The sequence below is a fragment of the Lathyrus oleraceus genome, chromosome 4 (assembly GCF_024323335.1).
Source record: "Lathyrus oleraceus cultivar Zhongwan6 chromosome 4, CAAS_Psat_ZW6_1.0, whole genome shotgun sequence".
NCBI classification, from domain to species: Eukaryota; Viridiplantae; Streptophyta; class Magnoliopsida; order Fabales; family Fabaceae; genus Lathyrus; species Lathyrus oleraceus.
The window spans coordinates 488331009-488354010 of record NC_066582.1 but is presented as its reverse complement, the minus strand read 5'-3'; the positions used below and the strand labels follow the sequence as shown (position 1 = coordinate 488354010).

At 35.9% G+C, this 23002-nt stretch overlaps 2 protein-coding genes across 3 annotated transcripts; one reads left to right on the top strand and one right to left on the bottom strand.

The window, feature by feature from the left end:
• Window positions 1-3944: 3944 nt before the first annotated feature.
• LOC127076517 (uncharacterized) lies at window positions 3945-5587 on the top strand. Its single transcript, XM_051018184.1, has 4 exons — window positions 3945-4459; window positions 4763-4897; window positions 5094-5186; window positions 5270-5587. Exons 1-4 carry the CDS (start codon window positions 4144-4146, stop codon window positions 5401-5403), a joined length of 678 nt encoding a protein of 225 aa, XP_050874141.1. The 5' UTR covers window positions 3945-4143; the 3' UTR covers window positions 5404-5587.
• Window positions 5588-5634: 47 nt separating this feature from the next.
• Window positions 5635-9576, bottom strand: LOC127076516 (uncharacterized). Of its 2 annotated transcripts, none has more exons than XM_051018181.1 (5): window positions 9203-9576; window positions 7374-8621; window positions 6369-6515; window positions 6106-6280; window positions 5635-5899 (listed from the first exon to the last, which is right to left on the bottom strand). In XM_051018181.1, exons 1-5 carry the CDS (start codon window positions 9422-9424, stop codon window positions 5721-5723), a joined length of 1971 nt encoding a protein of 656 aa, XP_050874138.1. In that variant the 5' UTR covers window positions 9425-9576; the 3' UTR covers window positions 5635-5720. The 2 variants fall into 2 exon arrangements, with proteins under 2 accessions (XP_050874138.1, XP_050874139.1); XM_051018182.1 differs by having other exon boundaries at window positions 7374-8635; window positions 9203-9371.
• Between the last annotated feature and the right edge of the window lie 13426 nt (window positions 9577-23002).

The following is a 23002-nucleotide window of genomic DNA, read 5'->3' as shown; positions in this document are numbered from 1 at the left end:
GTCTAGACATCTTCACTTTAGATGTGCCTTCATGAGTAGTTATGAGGATCTCACATGCTTTTTTAGCTACAATACATGTATTTATCAACCTAAAAATGTTTCTGTCAACACCATTGAATATGGCATTCAAAGATTTGAAGTTTCCAAGAGCCAGTTCATCTTCTTCCTTAGACTAGTCCTCTTCAGGCTTCAGATTAGTAATAGCCTTCTAATCTTTGTCATTCACTATAGGATGTTCCCATCCCTTGATGACAGCTTTCCATGTCTTGTTATCCATGGATTTTAAGAATGCCATAATCCTTGCCTTCCAATAGTCATAGTTAGATCCATCTAAGATGCGGGGGGGGGGGGGGGGGGGGGGGGGGGGGGGGGTAAATCATCCTTCCTTGTCCATGATACCATAAAATATCTTCCCCAGATCTCACCCAAAAACAGAGCAGGATATATGCTTTGATACCAATTGAAATTCTGGTATGCATATCCTGGATGTCTTACATGATGCCACGACACCAGAGTCAACACATTATCACACTTTAAACAATATTAGGATTTAAATAACAGTATGGTAGAAAATAATATAATTAGTTGTTAACCCAGATCGCTGCAACGTCACCTACATCTGGGGGCTACCAAGCCAGGAAGGAAATCCATTATCACATAATTAGTTTGGAGACCTGAACAACCTCAGGCTTTATAGACTTCTCATCTAATCTCTACCCGTGGATGTTTATATCTAAGACTCTCCTAGATATGAGACCCCTCTCACTTCCCTCTAATCATACAACAATTTATGACAGAAAAACACAATCCACTCTTGCTTAAAAGCTTCTGAGGGATTGTTAGTTACAACTCAATAAACCAAGTCCAATTCAAGTATCGAGAAGATACTCGAATGGCTCACACAAAGAAAAAACATGAAACCCTAATTTAGACAATATTATGCACTGCTTTTTACCTTCTTAGGGTTAGAAGTGATCTATGAATAGCAATGGAAAGACATGGGCTTCAGACATGATTTACAGCAGATCCAAGATCTCTGCACAATCTTTAACAAATTTGATTTCAATCAGATTAAATGTTTCCTAAAATGTTTTGACATCGTTACTTTGTAATCAAGTCAATGGCAAAATAGTATTTTGCTTTTTAGAAAACACTCTACATAATTCGTGAACTAAATCTTCAGAGTATCTTCAAATAAACCATAAAAGAAAACAAATCTCACAAGATACTAAAATCAGTCACACTCAATGTTGAATCAACATGTCAAGACATCTTGTTCAACATCTAATAATAATACTTGTTTTTCCAAAATGCAATCAATCACTATATATCAGACCTAACACATTTGGTGTGAATGCATTAAATGCACTAGTTTATATTGGATATATTAAAATATATGATTGAAATGTCGGGTTTATATCAATATTTTAATATATCTGATAGTTGTAGGGGTGACATCATATTTTTTTCAAAAACTCCATATGATGTTATTTTTAACTATTTGATTTATTTTGTTTTAATGAGACGAATAGGAGGAAATGGTAACACCATATATAATGAGAGACACACTTGTTAGGGATGCTAAAGAAAGATCTAGCGGAATTTCCATAGGTTGTATAATGGTCATTTGTGCACTAGGGATGGTAGAGTAGCTCCCATTGGTTCTCACCACAGGAGGATCAAAGAAACTCGCGAACCACATATTGTCCACCATAAAGGAAGTAGAGATAGACGTTGTATAGGAGGTGATGAGGAGACACATAGTGATGTACCCAATCATGTTGAGCCAAAGGTGCCCGTGGAGGTGACGATCATGATAATCATGCAGATGAGGGGTTCTAAAGAGGGCCCTTCAACCTCATATTACTGACAGGGTAAGTCAATCATTTTTTCTTTAGATTATGGCAGAGGGGGATATAAGTATTTTAATTTAAGTTGATTAATTTTATATTAAGTGGTTAGTTGAAAGTAATTAATGGTTTATACTTTAATTGTTACAAGACCAAATCCCATTGTAGGTTCATACTCATGGTATGAGAATGAAGAAATTCTTGGCTGTGCGAATGCTAGATGAGGTTAGAACTCTGGTAGATGATGGTAGCCTATTGTCGTTGGTGGTTTATTCGTTCATGATGCTTGACACTGCATTTTTAACTACTTTTGTGGAGCGATGACATAACCTATTCCATTTCTCACTTGCATGTAACTTTTTCACACACCCTCCCCCCAACTGATGAGCTCCAAGCTTGCAACTATGAGTGTAGCAACATACTTGGAGGTTATAGTATGGATGATATCGAAGGATTTTAGGTTTAACAAGGGTGCTCATTTTTGTCTCTCTTGGCTCTAGGAGACTTATGCGTCATTGGTGGAGTATTCTATGTTGCAAGTGTTTCTCATACTAAAGCATCCTATTGAATATACGATCTTATTCCATAGTTATATCACATGGTTTTGTCTATTAAACTCAATAAACTTCTTGCACTTTGCACCAACATTTTTAACAACATGGAAAACACATAAGAGGTGGACTGAGGATGGAAAACCAACTTTATTGTCATTCATAAGGGAAAGTTCTTAACCAGCCACCATGACCTTGAGAAAGAAATTTTTGAATGTGAATAACTCCTTCGGTTACTCTAGTGCCTATGATAAACTTACCTCTCTTTCATATTCCATGTAAGCAAACCCAACAGAGAATGTCAACTTGACTGACATAACACTGATATCTAAAGTACTGGTAGCCTATACATGCCGATTTTATACGTGCAATCAAAAATCAAAATCAGATTAAACATATTCAAAAGCTTCATTAGATCATTATATGTTAAGAACATATCACCCATAACATCCGAGCCTTTTGTGTTTTGGGTCCAAAACAAATATTTGTCATTATGAATTAAAATTAACAAATGTTACATTTCTATGAACAAACATATAATAGTAGACTAGTATGTTTGCCTTGCTCAATACAGTTTTCCATTATTTGTTAGATTCTCAACATTCATATCTTTCGATGCACCCATTATGTACCCTAGCGTCATGTTGTCCTTTGTCATGTCGTTCACGAGCTTTATTTCTCCGGGTCTTAGATGACATAGTATGTTATGAGCGTCTAAATCCTCAGCTAGACATTGATTGTGAATACCAGATCTAACCTTTATATTCCAACCACATCCACTTTGGGCATATCTCAACTGAGTGGAGCATGGAACTCTTCTATTACAAGTAACTTCCGACTTTCCTTTATTCTTGTCATTTCATCCACTCTCACAACGAAGAATCAGTTTATCGTTCCTACCTCTTTGCCCATTTGATGTACCAGAACGACAGATAACTACAATACTACCGTATTGTCTCTTAATATATTGTGCCTATGATAACATTTCTGCTCGAGAATGAAATATCTATCAATTATAACATAAAATAAATTACTCATATATTCTATAATCCGATTAAAATTTAAAAAGATCAGATAAAACATGTAAATAAAACATACAAGTTAGTAGTGAAGAATTGTGCAAAAAAAAATAATTGAATTTTAGGCCACCAAATATATGGTAAAGACAAAATATCTTTTACATTGTATTTATGAAGAAGGACAAAATATATTATACACCCCACTTTACAAAATTCCTCTGAGGGAGAATTTTGCACCTAATTTATATAAATCTCAAGTATATATCCCAATAAAAATCCAATACAAAACGCAACATTTTCTTTTCTTATAACTTTTGAATTTTTGGTTTTTAAGTGAATTTTAGATGTATTTTTTTTTTCAAATAAAAAAGTAAAATTTTGAAAATGTAAATTGTGAGAGAGTGATTATTGACTTTAGGGATGACATGATTAATTTGAGGGGTGCCATGTTGAATTCTCTAAAGTGGATATACGACAAGTATATGAGGCCCTATAAAACATGACCCGGCCCAATCTCCCTATGCGTGCCTACTTGGTTTATGTAGACACTTCGAGAAAACAATGGCATTATCAGCAAAAATACGAAAAGTGGAAAGAAAAATAACAACTAATGATCCTAAAGAAAACACAAAAAACTAAATAGAATTTCGGAGCTAACTGTGTTTTCTGAAGCATAGAGAAACAAGAAACAGAGGTTGTCGTCCTAGGTTTTAGAAGAAAGATATGTCATTGTTGTCGGGGAAGAAGAGAAACAGAGAGATAACACTGTTTATGTCAAGCCCTTCACTCCCAGCCTCAAAAATTGTTCAACTTGTTACTTGTGATGATAAAAAAATCGACTTTGGTTCCATAGCTAAAGCTTTTGGATTAGACCCATCAACGGTGAAGTTGAATGGTTACTTTATAAGTAGAGGGATTGATCTTTTATCTTCCTCTCTCACTTGGAACTCTCTTCTCTCTTTCTTCTCTGTTAAAGGCTTGTCTACTGGGAAACATAATCATGATGCTCTTCTTGTCACTGGAAAAGTGGTGAACAATGGTATGTTTTGTTGGTTTTTGGTTTTGTTGAATATTATGTAGCAATTGATGGAAACATTTGAAGGTGTGTGTAGGGAGTGTCTATTAGTTGAGAAAGTTTGGTTCATGAGGCGAAATTGGTTATTGAGATTTAGAATTGATTTTATGATGTTTGATGTTATCAAATTTAGAGCTTTTAAATCTGTTATAGATGCCTAAATCATTTCAAATCTGTTATAGATGCCTAAATCATTTCAAATCTGTTATAGATGATGATCAATAAGGTGAGAAAATTTCTTATCTAGATTGAGATGTTCTTAAGCAGGAGGACATGAATTGCAAGATTTTCAAAATGAAATTATCAAGGTGATAAAAACTGAGCATGATGCTAGCAACAGAGGAAATCAACTTGAAGATATCAACTTGCAGAAGAATAAAAAGTTCAGAGATAGTAAACCAGGTAATATATGATTGATTCTCTTCAATTATTTGTGGAAGAATTTATATAACTTAGATTTGAGTTAATGTTGCTTTTAAAATTAGTGATCAACATTATATGAGTGATTGTTATATACACATTTGGCAAGTTTTTAGTTATTTTTGGATACACATTATATTTTATGATTGTTTACATATTTCTTTGTTCTTTTCTAAAGGTGAGATTTTGAATGTCCTAAACTGCAAGAGAAAGCAACTATTTGAAGATGTCAACCAGTTCAAGAAGCTAAAAATAAACGAGGACAAGTTTGGCATGTTCTTAGTCTAATGCTTCTCTACAGATTTTAGTCTGTCAAAATCTCAATATTGACTAATTTTGATGGGCTCTTGACAGATATTCAAGATAAAGTCGATGAACTTCCTGGAAGCTTTTCTCGAAGCCAGTTTACATGCAGTTATACAAATAAAAATCTCAAGCGGCTAAGAGACTATGAGATTGTAGCAGCTAATTACAAAAGGATTAGATAAATTTCTAACTCAAGAAAAATGTTTGAGTTTTTTACATGTATGATGTCCTGTAAAATTGTTTCAGAAACCATAGATTTTGAATAACCAACACTAATCAATTTTCTGGGTTGTTTAAATAGTAACATGTATGATATGTGAGAAACTAAGTCAAAAGTTACAAATTCTATTTTGTTGATAATATAAATGCAATCATGTGTGGTCAATTAAAAAACAGAAGGGAAGGCAAACACATTGGCCAGTGGAAGTAAAGCTATATTGTTGTACAGAAATAGTACTCATTGAATATAATACACCTGACACTACAAAGTTGAATGGTATCATTTCAAGTAGAATTGCCATACAACAGCAAGTCCTGCAACCAATATTATCTTAATAATCAATTTAGGAGTAATGAAGGATGATGATGGTTGTTTTGGTTGAGTGGATTCTGATAATCCTCCCCGAAACCTTGAAGACAATTTATTTATTACTTGTTGAAGGAATGGAGCTTTGTTTGCTGCAAGCATAAAAATACCAGTTATTAGAAACCGAGCAAGAAATAAATAGATGTGGAAACCAAATTTATAAAGCTCAAGTCGTCACATGCATTATAAAGCTGAGAAGAGTCGAGATGTCTACAAACACTCATAGGTTTACTCGTTGTTGTTCACGATAGAATTACTTGTATCCTAAGATACATAGACTACAAGAGTCGAGAGTTACCTTTCAAAAGTCTTTCCTCCTCTCCAACTCGTCTTCGGAGTACATTTAGTAAGGATCCAAAATATAATGCAAAAACCGTGCAAGTAATTGTAATGACGTTGTAAGGCATACTGAAATCAGGAGTTGTCAAGGGTACGAGTAAAACTTCTGTGTATGAGAGAACAGGGCTCTTTTCCTGCATTAAAGATCCTGACTGTTAGGTATCATGGTAATCTTATATTTACTGCAGTTATGAGCAAAAGAAGAATGGAGAATTAAATAACCTGTAATTTAGACATCATTGGCGATTTGCTTATAGAGTCATCTGAAAATTGCAAACCGGCATGGAAGTCAGGAAAGCTTATTATTGCTGATGGAATATCAAATCCCTGATTAGCATCTGGAGGGTATTCATCAATGTGCAAGAAGCCCTATGTGCAGACCAAAAAAGACATGTCAGGGATCAGTTACATAGATCAAACCTCATAAAATTCTATCATAAATCCCTTTTTCATCCATCCATCATAAAATGGTCGGTAGTTAACATATAGAATGGTCGGTAGTTAACATATCGCTTCTGATGCCATGTTGATAGTATCACATTCAGGCTGCGATGACATACCTACATTCATGTCTAGTTCGGGCAATTAAATAGGTAGCCAGCTCAATAAACTCCAGTTCCTTCAACTTATGAACGGCAAGATAAAAAAAATAAAAAATAAAAAGCAAAGGGTTAAACCAACAATTAGTTTACCAGCTCCGATACAGCTGAGTCAGAACATGGCCCTTAACGTCTCTAAACCGAGTCAACCTCACTCAAATTCATACTCAAAACAGTGACCGGGGAAGTAACAAGGCAAGAAGCACTTCATGGATAAAAACCCGTATCAATCCTAACTCATCAACCTCAAAGAACACCTAAGCTAGGAATGAGCAAAGCATGAATGTAAAAATGCGTTTACTTTCTTAACAAGGCAAGTTTCAGCTGCGCAAATTCTGGTCAAAGTGACTCTAAGTTAAGCCAGGCTCAACTTAGCTTGACTTACTTCACATACTTTGAATACTTCAAAAGGTAATATATGAATGCCAAATAAATATTTCATGAGTTCACCTACATTCTATAAGAACATTAGCAGTCTAATTTATATTTAGTTCATAATGATTATCTTACTAAGATTTCTAAGGTTTGTTTAATAGCTTGCAGAGTTTGTCAATAAAAAAAGTGAGCTAAATACCCAAAAGAAAAAGAAATAGAAATATAATAAATGAAAATAAGAATTTGAACACACCTTATCAAACTCTATATTTAATATAGCAGATTTAATCTCACAAGGAAATCTGAGGACCAACTCCATCACCCCTGTTGATACTTTGTCTTCAGAAGGTGAAACACTCATTCTCTCAATAAAATCTGTGGCTGCTTGAGGCTTTCCATCTACTAATAATTGTAAGGTATGATAATATACCTTAATATACCAAGGCACAATTTGGAGAACATTAACTTGTAACTTGCACTTCTCTTCAACATTATTGGCTACAATGAAACCCTTAGTCAATTCTGTAGACTTCAAGGATATTGCAATCGAGCCCCTTTCATTTCCGCTTCCAATTAAAAATCTACTTGCATATAAAGGTGCAAGTGGGCAGGACCAAACAACTGGATATTTCCATGTTAGGCCTAAATCAAATTGTTCAGTGTCGTTGTACTCTTTGATTGAATATTCATACAGAATTGAGGAGCTCTTTTCCAGTTCTCTATGAACCCTATCCGGTGTAATAGATACTTCAAAGCCAAGATCCCCTCTCAAAACATCTATACCCGTGTCATTATCAGCATATGTAGCAGTTTTTTTCTGAAGCTTCTCAAGTTGAGCGACTAGATCTCTCTCGACTTGAAGGTAGACATTACTCGACTTAGCAAGAACACACCTCCCATTCACTTTTCGTCCAAATATTGAGCTCAGCGACCAGCTTGGTTGAATCTTAAATTCATTGGAAAAGCTCAAATCAGTTTTCTGAATGTTAGGCTGTTGTACAACCGTAAGTGTTTGTTCTAGAATAATTCCTGAATCTAACCCATCAGCCGGAGCCATGGATGCTTTCAAGTGCAACCGCTGTGAATGATAAAAACTCCTGTAAATAGATGGTCTATCCATTAAGGCTGAAAGTCCAGCTTTATCTCGACAAGGAAGGAGTTTCAACCAGGGAGTAAGATTCTCTGTGCAGACAGCTTCACGTGGCAGTGTGCCATATCTTAAACTCCCTAAGGCTGACTGAGATGCCCATTTAGGAGCAGAATAAGAGCTAGAAGACTCTAGGAAGTTTATCGAAGCGCAGAAGAGACCCGATAGAGAATGAGTTAAATTTTTCCAAAAAGCATCAACCTGATGTTGAGGGACATCAAAGACAGCCCATAATTCAACTCCAGGAGGCTTTGCATTTTGGCTAGATATTGGATCAAGTCCACCCCATCTTTCATAGTTCCATCGACCTTGTGTGAAAGATAACTCCATTGCTTTAATGTGAAATTTCTTAACCTGTCCATCCAACACTAACCCATATGTTAATTAGTATATTCAAAAGTGCATCTGCAACTATGAAGCACAAACACCCTGAACACGACACCGACGCTAACACACCGACACTATCACAAGTGTCGTGACACGGACATAGACACACATTTTTCCAGAGGTGTCGGTGTTTCAGAGAACTGCAATATCATGATATATCTTAATTCTAATTTGTATTCCATAGGCAAATTCACAGTTTACCAAATTAACAATTTAATTTACACTACACAAAACAATGAATAAGGTTTGCAATCTTCATATCAAGTAACCAATTAAATTACTAAACCTAAAACTTACAAGAATCATTAACAATCTTAACTACATGAATATCCAAATCATCTAGACAATTTCGAAACAACTTCAATAGCTTGCAACCAAATTCAACTGAAACATTTCAAGAAGTAATACTACAAATTACAAAACTAGTCCCAAAATAGTACATAATTGAAAACGAAATTAGTGATAATTATAGGTACTAAAAGCATAACTAACCCTAAAATAAGCCAAATGAAATAGAAAAGAGGAAAGAGTAAAGTAAACACACACACCAGTTGAGAAATGGATTTGGGGAAGAGGTGATGGTGACGAGCGAAGGAATCTTCCGCAACAGGAGCTTCGGTTTGGAAGTGAAAATGCGCAAGCACTTTGCGATCGGGCAAGGGTTTAAGTAGCAACTCCTCATGAAATTCTTCTTCTACTGTTGCCGAAGATAGAAACGGAAGCAAGAAAAGAATAGAGAGTGCGAGGGTGGTTGTTGAAGCAAGAGCCATCGTTGCTTGCTAACTTTGGAAGTTGCTGTAATGACGAGTTAACACTACAACAGAGGTTCCGCCATTGACGCGCTGTGCGAGCTTCGATTTTGGTAGAGATTCAAGAGTTTCTCTGGTATGATTATTAGAATGTTTCGGGCTTTATCTAGGCCCAGTTAAATATATTTTAGGAAGATTTCTTAATGTACCCATATTCTAATCCTCCATGCGAAATTCTAAAAATCTTCGGACGCATCAAAAGATTAATTAAGTTAAAATATTTGAAAGATATATTAGAATATTTTGGGAGTTAAATCAGGGTAGACTCTTCTCCTTTCTCATTTCACATTTTATTTAAAATCAACTTTAAATTCTCTCAAATTCCTTCTCTACACCAAGTCAAATTTCATTCAATAAAGCTCAAGGGAACATCAATCTTTATCTTTAACATCAGAAACAAAATCAAAACAATAATTTCTTGTAAATTTTTTGAGTTTTCGATAAATGTTTGAGTTTTTGTGTAAATGAGTAAAAATCAACTATTAGAGTTAGAAATGAGTAGAAATAACATTTAAGATAGTTTAGACATAGTGTATTAGTTGTTTGTTGGCTGAAAATGATGATCAAGACATTTTTTTTTGAAATTGCACGGGGTACATTATGCCATGGACACAACTTCTAGTTGTAGGAAATTTTGGAAATGCATCTCCGAAATTTTTCAGCATTTAATTTTCTGCAGTTAATTTCAAAGATGCATCTTCGAAAAATTTTAACCTTTTAGTTCCCCATATTCTGGAGAGATATCTTCGAAATATTTTGCAGTATTTTAAAAACAAAAATTCTTGCTTGTGTGTTGTTTGCATGCACTAATGGTTTGCCTTACTTTAACTTAGAGGCAAAATGGCTGATAGATTGGATAAACTGAGACACAAGAGGGTTGTTCAGCACGCATCTGTTCGGAGGGAGAAGAGTAAGTAGGTTCCAGAGGCTCCTGGTCCCTTTGGTCAGGCAGAGCTGTCTACTTATGGGGCTCGTGTTTCTCCTCATGCCATTCCATCTTCTCTTTCCCATATGAGACATGATTCACCATCTGACACATCACTCCCTCCATCCTTCCGCAGGCATTAGGTTTCACATGTACCACCTTCTATTGTAGGTGTTGTTGATCCAGTCCCAACTCCTGCTACTGATGTTGCGGATTCAATACCACCTCATACTGCTGATTTAGTGCCACCTCTAGAGGGTGATGCTGTTGCAGATGCTGAGCCAGAGGTATTTGGAGGAGGCCTGGTTGATTTGTCATTACTGCCTCTGTATCTATACCACACTGCCAGACACATCTGGGACGGAGAGGTAGCATTCGCTGGATTCATTATTTATTTTTTACGTTAATATTAATTGACAAAATTCTGACATTGATTTTTTTTCCCAGGAGTGTGATCCGTAGAAGTTTCTTAACCACAAAAGAAAGGTTGTTGTCTTGCCTCAGCCGAATGAGGATTGGTATCAATCAGTTTTGTCATTATTTGGCCTGAAGGACTTGTGCATGACCGGTTATACTACGGTCAACCACGAGATGCTTAATACATTCGTGGAGATATGGCACTCGAAGACTTTGTCATTTCATCTCCCACATGGTGAGATGTCTATCACACTCGATGATGTCGCGTGTTTGTTATATCTTCCGATCAGGGGGAGATTCCTAAATTATGAGAGAATGCCCAAAGACGAGGCACTCGAGATAATGGTAGAGTATGTCGGGGTTGATCTATGCGAATGAGGAGTTGGATAAGACTAGAGGTGCTCATGCTAGATTTGAATACCTGAAGAAGATCTATGAAGTTGAGATCCTAATAGCACATCATGCTTTTGGTGATGATAAGCAGGTCGCGCTCCATAAATCACATGCATTGAGAGCATACCTGCTTTATTTGGTTGGCACTACGATTTTTATGGACAAGAGTGTCATTTATATAGACGTAGTCTACCTACGGTACTTCGTGGATTTCGAGCGGATCCATGAGTACAACTGGGGGGCGGCTTACTTGGTTTACCTGTTTTCAAAGTTGAGAGAGGAATGTATGTGGAAGATGAAGTAGGTCACAGGCAGCGTGACACTACTGACGGTAATAATTATTGATCTTTGAATGTTTTTTTGTCATTTTCATTACATCTTTGTAAAACCATTACTGATGATTCATGTGTTCCAAAAAATTTATTTCAGACTTGGATCCTCCAACACTTCTCGCGCATCTCTGGTTGGGCGAGTGTGTCTGAGTACACCGAGGATATGCCACATGTTACTGCTTTTATCTCGCTCAGAGGGAACTAGGCGACCAAGCCTTTCAGAGTCTATCTGGATCGTTTGGTTGCTGAGGACATGCACTTCAAGATCTATGTTAATCACCGTGAGATGAGAGGCCATTTGAAGAGATAATGTTATACTCTGGATGGTTGGACTGCGGATCGTGTCTCACTGCTCCTCATCTACTTAAGCGCATCATGCGGAAGTTCGGCTACAGTCAGACCATTCCCAAACACCTTGTAGTCTCTGCCCCTCATTCCTTTACACGTAGGTAGATATAAGACATGTTTGATGATTATGAGAGTCATCTGGTACCAGATGAGGCATGAGCTACCATAGATGAGAGCGTCTGGAGCTACTCGAAGGGTACATCAAATGATTCTTAAGGGTGTCACATTCGTAGATAGTGCATATTGCTCTAGGAGATCCATCGAGACCAGCTCATCAGGAGATACTAAAGGAGGAACAGACATAGCTAGACCATACTGATGATGTCTTGCCAAGATGTCATTGCATAATGGAGATTGCACAGGAAAGCATTGACACAGGTATCTTCCCTGATGGGTCTGGTGTGAGGCAGGTCCTATATGCCATCATGACGGAGGCATAATGGGGTATTAGTGTACCAGAGACATCGTTGGAGGACAAGGATGATTGATGTCATGGAGGTAGACGAGGCATAAGAGGTAGATGAGAGGTTGTAAGACACATACAATAGTCTCTTAGTATATAGTAGTAGTATTATGGTCTGTATTATATTTTGACAGTCTTGCTACTGGATTGATCTCAATTTTATGACATTTTTTATATTTATTGATATTTCATTTATGTATGACATTTTTTTGGTCATCTAGAATTATGTACGTCTATTATTTATTTTCGATTGTATGGTATGGTTTAAATCTTCATCTGAATACAGATAATCAAAATATAACATAAAAAACCAAGTTCTGAGATGTTACGGAGATGTGTCTCTATCGCAACCGGGGTTTTAAAAGAGATCGATATACGAAACTGGACGGACTGAACTAAAGAATTCCCTCACCCTCAAAGAGAGAGAGAGAGAGAGAAAGGGAAAAACAGAAGATTCGCGATCGAATTTTATTTAGAGTTCCTTTATGGGAGAGGAGAAGGGGAATAGTCGATAAAACCCTCGGGGAAAAGAGATGCACACAGGAAGTGAAAATATGGATAAAGAATCAGTTTCGCAACCGAGATCGGGTTCGAAAGTCGATTATGTAAGGGGAAGATATTATCACCCCTCACGTCCATGGTATTCCATGGGAACCATCTAAGTTGTCTGCGTACGTGGGTATTTATCTCGCTTATTATTTTATTTTCAAAAAGATAGTGTGAAAGAATGCGATTTTGGTTTTTTATTATTTTGTTCTCCAAGGATTGTGGCCCTTGTGCATGCGTATCACTCATCGGGCGATGAAGAATCAAAGCTCTGTAGTTCGGAGTAAAAAATGTTTGTGTGTTGGTTGATTTTACCTTTGAGAAAAAGGTTTTCGGTGTGAAGCCCTAAGGCACAAAAATGAATTTGATGGGTTAATGTTGATTTTACCTTGAAAAAGGATTTTATGAAAAGAATGTTTGTGATTAGATTGCACTAAATTCTATGGGTGGACGTGAAAATTCTAGACAAACAAGTCAGGCATCTTGTGTCCAAAATAATTAGAGTAGGGGTAGGAAAGCTTCATTCTTACTCATTCTCCACCACTTAAGGCTCGTGGCGCACAATACTAATTGTAATTTTATTGTGTTTTTAATTCGATTATGAAAATGCCACATGATGTTGAATCAAGGGTTTGTTGGTTTGATTATGAAATTTAGTTGATAAAATATGTACAAAGTAACCAAGCAATAAAATAAAGGGTCTCATTGTAAGGTAGCCCAAGAGAAAGTCTTGTATGTGCAAAAATGACCTAAGCTAACAAAGGATAACGGTCTTACAATCATGTCTCCCTAAGGTAGTGTCATGATGCCATTCTTATAACAAGTATATAAGCTACAAATGAAATCATAAGTTGAAATCAAGTATCACAAGATAAAGATAAGGTCCTCCAAGAAAAGGTCCTAATATGAAATCCTCTAAGTCCAAGTTGATTATAAGTGGATGCATTTTTTTGGTCTTATCAATTTATCATGTTTTTTTATTGTTTTTAATTGTATGATGACAATAAAGTAAATAACAATAATAAATATGCATGATGAGTTTATACAATGATGATGATGATAATGAACACTTAAGTGTAAATTACAATGTAATGACATAAAAGTAAATCACAAGGCAATAATGATAAGGTCACAATAACAATGATTAGTGAGTATGGATGACATGAAATAAACCATAAGATAATGGTAATAAGATCACAATAATGGTTAGTGATAAACAAAGTTAATAAAGTATAATTAGTGGTTAGTAATGCGTACAAGGTAACCACTTGAAGATTATCTATCCATAGGTCAAAAGATTCAAAATATCGTGCATCAGGGGATAATTTATCACTGATGCAAAGTATTGAAGATGATCAATGATCAACTAACAATAGACTTGTAACAATGAAATTTATACAACCCCAAGTCCATCTATCAATAGTTTGACAGACGGAAGATTGTATCACTCAACGATTAAAGATTAACAAGTTTATTAATGGTTAAGTTAGACAATGATACAGTGATTAATATACAAGGAAACATAATGGTTAGAGGGTTAATGTAAACAATGGAAGCAAAATGAATCAAATGGAATCACAAGTTAGTATATACAATCAAAGACTTCATCTATGTGTCAAATGATTCAAGTTTGGTTGATATAGAGGCAACCTATCTATGCCTCAAAGTATCATGAATGATCCATTGATCATTCATTGATAGATTTGAAACATAAAAGGTTTTATCAACCCTAATCAATCCATAATCATGACCAAATAGATCTCATTAGCCATAAATGTTCAAGGCATGACAAGTCAATCAAAAAATGTTAAAATAAAATGAAATAAAGTGTAATAAAATATAAGAGGGAAAAATAAACTTAGTTTGTGTTGGAAAAAGTTTGATCAGAATAAAAAAAAGGTGAAAAATGAAAATGGAAATAAATAAGTGAAAAATAAGAAAAAGAAAGGAAATAGAAACAAAAATAATACAAATAAGCGCACTAGGGGTTGAACCCCTGACCTTAGGGTCATGAGGTTACCCCCCTTACCAACTGAGTCAAGCGCTCTTAGTGATACATAATCGCTTCAATAAAATAAAATAACAAAAAAACAATTAATATGAGAAATGCACGCTCAGGAACCAATCATGACACGACAACACAAGTTTTCAAATTCAAAAACACGCACAAGGATCTTGTCGGTATAGATTTGACATTTATCGCATGTTTGGACGTGGCGGTAGCAGTCAACCTCCATGGTCATCCAATAGTAGTCGGCCCTTAATATTTTCTTACCCTTCGTGTGTCCACTAGCATGCATCTCAAAGGAGCCTTCATGTATTTACATTATAATTTTGTTTGCTTCTTGCTTGTTCACACACCTAAGCAAAACCGAATCGTAATTCCTTTTGTACAATACCCTTCCACTCAAGAAGAACTTGAATGATAGTTTTTGAAGGTACTTCTTGTCGGTGATGAATGCGTTCTAAGGATATCCTTGGCTTTCTAGGAACTTCATGATGTCATAGAACCAAGGATGGCCATCAACTTCGTCTTCGGTTGCCAAGCAATAAGCAGGCTCGTCCAAGTAGTCAAGGTGAAAAGATGGTGCTTAATTCTTCTATTTGAACTTAAACATGGATGAGAGAGTTGCTAAGGTGTTGGCCAACTGATTTTCCTATCTAGGGATGTGATGGAATATAATCTCGTCAAAGTACGAGATCAAATTTAGGACATGCTCCTTCTAAGGGATTAACTTGTGATCTCGGGCTTCATAATCTCCTTTGACTTGGATGATGACCAAGGCTGAATCTCCATAGACTTCAAAAATTTTAATCCTAAGATCAATCGAAACTTCAATACCGAAGATACAAGCCTCGTACTCCGCCATATTATTGGTACACTCAAAGCACAACCTTACCGTGAAAGGTAAGTGAAAACCAGTCGGGGAGGTGATGATTGCCCCAATGCCATTGCCATGAGCATTAGAAGCCCCATTAAACAAAAGTGTCCATCGCGACCTAGGTTCTTGTCCTTCCTAGGGACGGGGGGATGTTGCAATCCCTTATTAATGTGATGTCATCATCAGGGAATTCAAAGCGCATAGACTGGTAGTTCTCCAAAGGTTGATGTGCAAGATAATTTGATAGTACACTCCCTTTGATAGCTTTTTGAGTGACATGTTGGATGTCGTACTCAGTTAAAGCCATTTGCGAATAAGCTACTCTATCGGTTAGAGCATGATTCTCAAAGATGTACTTGACTGGATCCATCTTGGAGACCAGGAGTTATATATGGGTGAGCATATATTGCCTTAGGCGTTTGGCAGCCCAAGCAAGTGCACATCAGGTTTTCTCAAGCATCGAATACGTACTCTCGCAATCGGTAAAGTTAAGAGAATCACATGGATCATTCAAAAGAATCACTGAGCATCCCCAAAGCTAAGAGAATCAAGAGAGAGAGAGAGAGAGAGAGAGAGAGAGAGAGAGAGTTGAAACAACCTCACTTGAGCTCTTCATTCACGCCAGAATCTCCATTTGGACCTAACTCCGACAAGGTAGAAACTATCTTCATTCGCGAAAAACTCGTTACCACTAAACTCAGTTTGGTGCACTCATCATTAACCCCGTGCTTTAATTGGTTTTTATGGCGTAATCATCATTTAATTTTGAAATTAGGTTTTGCTTCTATAATTGTTCGAGACGAATTTCTCCATTCTTAGGTTGAATCAGTGAACTCTAAGCATGTAGTGCATATTAGTGAGCCAGGCTGAATACGTTGATGTGTCAATTGCATCATAAACCCATGAGATACTAGAATTCATTTTTTTTTTTTGAGATTGGAGGATGAAGACGAGTTATTCCCCATGTTTGCCATGACTGAGCTCCCTCATTTTGCTGGTTTTGATTCAAATTAAAAAAAAATATCCACGTGTCATGATTCATATGGTTGTTTGATCTTAGGTGGCAAGTCTGAGCATGACATGGCTTAGTTGGCTCAAGCGCGCATTGCCCCCTCAGATTTGGACCATTCTTCTTGCTTACTTTTGCTAGTCATTAGATCTAGTGGACGCCATGAGTCCTTGGTCAAGCAATGCGGGACTGTTGGATCAAATCCTACAAATCTAATCATGTGAGGGCTTTCCCCTTGTTTTTTTTTCAAACAGGCTATTGCCTTTGCCCCCCAGCGTATTGGGCTTGCCTTCTTGCTTCCTGGACCCCCTGATTCCACATTGCACCCCCTTGTTTTATTTTCTTTATTTTTATTTTCTTTATTTTTATTGTCTTTTTTTATTTCTGAATTTATTTTTATTTTTAATATTATTCTAAAATCTTGATTTTTATTTCTTTTATTTTCATCAATTGTTTTAATTTTCTTATTTTTAATATTCATTTTACTTTTGCAACTTAACTTTCATTTTATTTTTTAGTATAATAATTTGATTAATTGCATTATGATTTGACTTTAATTCTATTTATTGCTTGCAATATTAATATCCTAACTACTAACATCTAGCATCTAACATCTAACTTCTAATTCATTTTAATTCAATTTTGTTCCTCTTTTTGTTTGACTTGAGTGCCTGTTTGGTTGATCTTGTCTTCCATATTTCAAATCATTGATAGATGGTCCTTTGGTTGATTCAATCTTCTTCAATTCAAACATGTTGATAAATGATCATTTGATCATTTTTGACACTTTGGATTGATGATAGGTTATCCCTTTGTGTACCATATTTTGAGTCCTCTGATTTATGGATAAATGATTTCTATGTGATTGTCTTAGCTCTCCTCTTCACCCTTCTCAACTTCATTTTTCTTCTTCTTTTAATTTTGAATCATCGTGTTACATGTTTTAGGAGATTAACTTTTGTGTTAATTCTCTAACATGTTTGATACATAAATTGTTATTGATCGGTCTCAGATAGGTATGACTTCTACATAAGCTCGTCTACGATTGCTTAGCATAGTGTTAGATCACGCCGATTCCATTAATTGATTATGTGATCATTAACCTCTAACTATTGACTTCTAATCCATCTAACTTCTAACTTTTACTTTCTTGCACTTTTATTTCTTGCTATTTACTTCTCGCAATTTACTTTTATTCTCGTCATCATTATCATCTATCTCATGCATTTTATCTCTATGTCATTTAATTCCCTTTAATCTTTTATTCTTATCTTGTTATCTAAACTAAAATAAACAAAACATGATAAAATGGAAAGACCAAAAAAGATTTAATTTATTTGTGAGACATAATGGACCATTGGACTTTGTGTATGACTTAATCATGGAGAGGACTTGTGAGGATCATTGGACATTGTGTATGACCTAAGCTTGACATGAAGCATTTTATGGACTTGTAATCTTTAATTGCAAGAATAACATGCATGGAACTACCCTCAAAGAAAAAGGGAGACATGTTTTATAATTTCATTTTCTACTTGTTAGCTTAGGATACAATGCACACACACGACTTTCTCTTGGTTTATTTTTCGCATTACAATGATACCCTTTATTTTTCGCATTACTCCCTTGTATTTTTCATGTACCCCTCTCCCCATTTTGGTGTACTTTTTTCCTCGCTTTCCTTTGTTTTATTGTTTCTTGTTAGCCAACCTTAGAAGTTAGGATCATCACCATTTCAAAATAATAAACAAACCCTTGATCTAACGTCAAACGACTTTTTTTCAATCAAAACTCAAAAATTAATAAAATACGAATAGGATTGCACACTCCCTGTAGTAGTGCAATTCAAATCAACCATCTTCTCACAAAGACCTAAAAACAACATCAACTCATCAAACTATATTTTTGGGCCTTAGGGTATCACTCCAAAAACCTTTTTTCAAGGTAAAATCAACCAACACATAATCATTTTCTACCATGAACTACGAGGCTCTGATTTCTCACTCCAACGAGTGAGAATGCGTAGGCACGAGGGTCCAAATCCTTGGCGAGCACACTAATAAAAAAAACTCACTTCCAATCCTTAAACCTTTAGCAAATAAGCATTAAGATAGTAACATTAAATCAAGCGAAAAACAATCAAGATGGTTCCCATTGAGTACAATGGATGTGAGATGTGCTAATACCTTCCCCTTGCATAATCGACTTTCGAATCCACTCATGGTTGCGACGACCATTATTTTAGGGATTTTCTTGTTATTTTCCCTTTCCTTTGGAATAAATAAAATTCGGTGGTGACTCTGTATGTTTCGCATAACGACAAGGCGCGCTCGGCACCGAGGGGATTTGATTGCTTTGGGCGAACAGGAAAAGCGTCGCCGACATCACCCTTAGACTTTGAAGGTGCACTCGGCGCCGAGGGGGTTTGATTGCTTTGGTCGGATGGGAAAAACGTCTCTAAAAACACCCATGGAATCTTTAGGTGTCCAGGACACTGAGGAGATTTGATTACTTTGGTCGGACAGAAAAAAAATCTCCGAAAACACCCTGATTTGTTGTAACTTGAATTATTATATTAATAATTTACAAATACATTAAATAAATCATGTCGTCGACCGCAAGTATATATCGATCACTCGCCCTCAAATGTGTTGTCCATGTGGCTTTATGGTCAGCTGACTTGGAGGATTGGGTCCTCGATTTGGGAGACGCTTGGTCTTTGATGAATGTGTGTGACTCTGTTCCCCAGGGTTGGATTGGTCTGATATATTTGGACTCAGATCTTCTTTGATGCATATGGGGTGCTTGATTGGCTTGGGAGACTAAGGATGATGTATTCAAACATGTCCGTCCCATCACAGATAAAACTCGAGGGCTCCTGTCGGATGTGGACACCGATAGGTATTCTGGAAACCAAGGCTCATGATATCTTTCTTTGGGCACCTCCAGTGGACCCCTGCTTCGCTGTCCGGTTGGTGAAACCCTGTTGCATCTAGAAAAAATCTTACGAGATCTGTGGCATGCACCCCGGTGTTCGTTCGACGTCCGATGTTAACTATGATCTTACGAACCTAGGCACCATTAACTATGAACTTATGACACCTATTTGATGTTACCCTTAGTGGCCATCCCGACTGTGGTGAAAAACGTTGGTGTTTTCGCTTGGTTGGAGTTCGACAGGTTTTACGCCTGGTCTTCTTAGATATTTCCTTCGGAGGATGGCGCGATCCTAGATCTGGAACTAAGATTATAATCCTCATTTATCTATAGACTATAGGGGTTTAGAGGAGATTGTAGATCTAGATGATGGGATTGAACCCGAATAGGCCCTGGAAAACCTCTGTGCTTATCTTTGTGCCTCGTTACTTTCAAGATCTAGAGAGGCACGAAAAAAGAAATTGAACGACGCATGCAAATCAGCGTAAGTTGTTCAGATCGAAAGGTTGAGCGCGATTCCGATGTGACATCACGAAGACGTCAATAGTCAGTGAATTAAAAATTGAATATGAAATCATGGAGATCACACAAATCAAAAGTCGATTCCCATAGATGGCTCCATTGTTCCATTTCAGAACCATAAATGGATGAGATTGCGGAAATCAAGGTAGAGCAAAGCATTGTCAGTGATTTTCTCGATGCGGTACCGTGGATCGAAGGTTGCAATCACGGTGCTTCTTGGACCTTAAATGTTGATATTGAATCAATGTCGTTGATCAATGTCAATCTTGAATTGACGTTGCTAATCTCCGATACGATGGTTCAGAGGGGGGAAGGTACTTGCATGGTTAGCACTCCAACACTTAAGTCAGTTTAGGGTTTGAGATAACCATAATGAGAGAAGAGATTAAAAATTGTGTAACTGAAAACCCTCTGTGAAGGTATTTATACCCTAGGTTTGATGGAGCACGTGGAATAAGTGGGTTGTGTGCTATTATGCCTTTGGTCGGTGCGGAGCAGTGGGTCCCTCAGTATTTGGCCGACACAGAACAAGTGCTAAGAGAGCAAACGCTTAGAAGAGTTTTCTTGGGTAACTATTACTTTATCATATTGATATGAAATAGTAAAACAATAGAGTTTGTTCTCTTAAACTTGGATAAATGATAAAGATTGCAAGATAAAGCTGAGATGAAATCTTGGTGTAACAAGGTTGATGGCTGAGCATGTGTTAAAAGTTATGGGGTAGTTAGAATCTTAAGGAGTGATCCTTAGGGACTGGAATAGACCTCGTGGGTTTAGGTCGAACAAATATAAACTTTGGTTTTCTTTATCTTCTCCCTTATCTTTTAATTTACTATGATTCACTTTTTCGCTCTAATTCTCATCTTATACTCCTTTCTTAAAATTAATTTTAAAATCGGTCAATTTTTTTTAATGTTTTGAAATGTTTTTATATCACAACTCACCCCTATTATATTTGAATTCACTTGGGGAACATGAATCTTTAAAAGTATTAGTACAATAGTTACAACAAGACACCATAATGAAATTCTATTTTTTTTCTAAATTGTCATCGGTAGACAAGGCATTATGAACAATTTTCAAAACTATTAAAGTTTATGCAAGAGGAATCACATTAGAAATAATTTTTCCCATAAAAAAATTTGAGTTGAAGTAAGACTTGTTGCATAAACATCTTTAAAAGTGATCTCTCTAAAGATAGAGCAGTTCCAAACTAGATCGGTTGTATAAGATGTTAGAGAAATTATATTCATTGATTCTATTGATGAAAGATGGTTGGACAATGATTAATCAATCAAGAAATGACCATGAACCTGTTGAGAATATATCAAGTGTGAGTAGTGTGGGTAATAATCTCACATTGGTTGGAAATGTGGAGACTTGAACATTTATAAGTGAGAGAATCCACCCACCTATCACCTTAAGATTTTGGATGAATATGAGGTGTGTTTCTCACAAAGGTCTTGCTTTAGAAGAAGAAATCCAACAATGTTCAATACTCTCTGATGAAAAACTCACCCAATAAAACCATTGTAAATGAAATCACAAATTATGAAAGATAATCTAATTTTTTGATATAAATTTTAAGAGAAGAACTTTCCTTATGTGATTTTTTGGTCTAGAATATTAATTGCTTCAGAAGTGATTTTGATGCACTCCTTATACTTCTTCCATAAACAAAATGCCTTTGATGCTCATTAATGATTTTAGGAGTCATCTTGTCAATCTCTTAACAATTACTTTAGTACTTTAGTGATGAACTTGAATCAGAAGTTAGCTATGAGAAATTTTGTTTTGATGATTTAAAACAAAAAAGTTAAACTAATTATAATTCCTCATCTTATGTATCAAATAAATAATAATTCGTCTTGTAGTTGATTTTATTTATAACAAATGAGAAATAGTTTATTGATCATCTTTTTAAAATGACATTTTAATCACAAATCACACTCTACAATTTTAAATTTATAAAAAATATTTTATTGATATATTTGTAAGGAATCCATGACAGGTTATAGATAAGGCGTATAATGTCTCGTCTTGCCATAAAGCCCTCTTGATCGTCTATCCAGTAATCGTTCACCCGTTTATAGGATGTACGGTCTCTTTGTTGAATATGCCGTCTTTTTTTGGGAGAAGTCGACCAAGGAGGAAATTCAGGAAAATGATGTGACCCTATCCCATAATGTTACCGAAGGAGTATTTAACCACATTCTCCGAAATAATATTGGACTAACCATCCACTCATGTATTTTCTCAATGATGGTTGTTATTTTCAAGGGGTCTAGGATCCAAGTTTAACACCGCTATAAATACATCAACATTGAAGTTGAGAAGGACAATCTCATTCTCACACAAAAACCAAATATACAAAATTCTCACCCCATACATAAGATAACTCTTAAAATTTCTAACAACATTTAATCATTAAGAATTATCACATATTATGCTTTTAGCCAGTACAATTATCACTCTCATATTTAAGATGTTTACATAAGTAATTTAAAATTAAAAATAAATAAACAAGACGATGTTTTCTCGGTTGATAAAAGTCTGTATAATTGTAAACATAAGAATCGTAAGAATGTTAGAATCAAACAAGACTCGTTAAAACTCATTAATTATATTTATTTATTTTGTGTTTCATAGAATCACTAACAAAAAAACTTAAAAAGTAAGAAATCACACTCAAAAGAAACTACACACATATTGATAAGGGAGTAGAAAATGTCGAGAAATAGGAGAACATAACATAAGATTGGAAA

Coding starts and splice junctions, on each gene's coding strand:
- LOC127076517 (XM_051018184.1), top strand. CDS start 4,144: ATGTCATTGTTGTCGGGGAAGAAGAGAAACAGAGAGATAACACTGTTT. Junction 4,898..5,093: donor GTTCAGAGATAGTAAACCAG/GTAATATATGAT, acceptor TCTTTTCTAAAG/GTGAGATTTTGAATGTCCTA. Junction 5,187..5,269: donor AATAAACGAGGACAAGTTTG/GCATGTTCTTAG, acceptor GGCTCTTGACAG/ATATTCAAGATAAAGTCGAT.
- LOC127076516 (XM_051018181.1), bottom strand. CDS start 9,424: ATGGCTCTTGCTTCAACAACCACCCTCGCACTCTCTATTCTTTTCTTG. Junction 6,516..7,373: donor TAAATATAGAGTTTGATAAG/GTGTGTTCAAAT, acceptor GTCTGCACATAG/GGCTTCTTGCACATTGATGA. Junction 5,900..6,105: donor GGAGGAAAGACTTTTGAAAG/GTAACTCTCGAC, acceptor TTATGCTTGCAG/CAAACAAAGCTCCATTCCTT.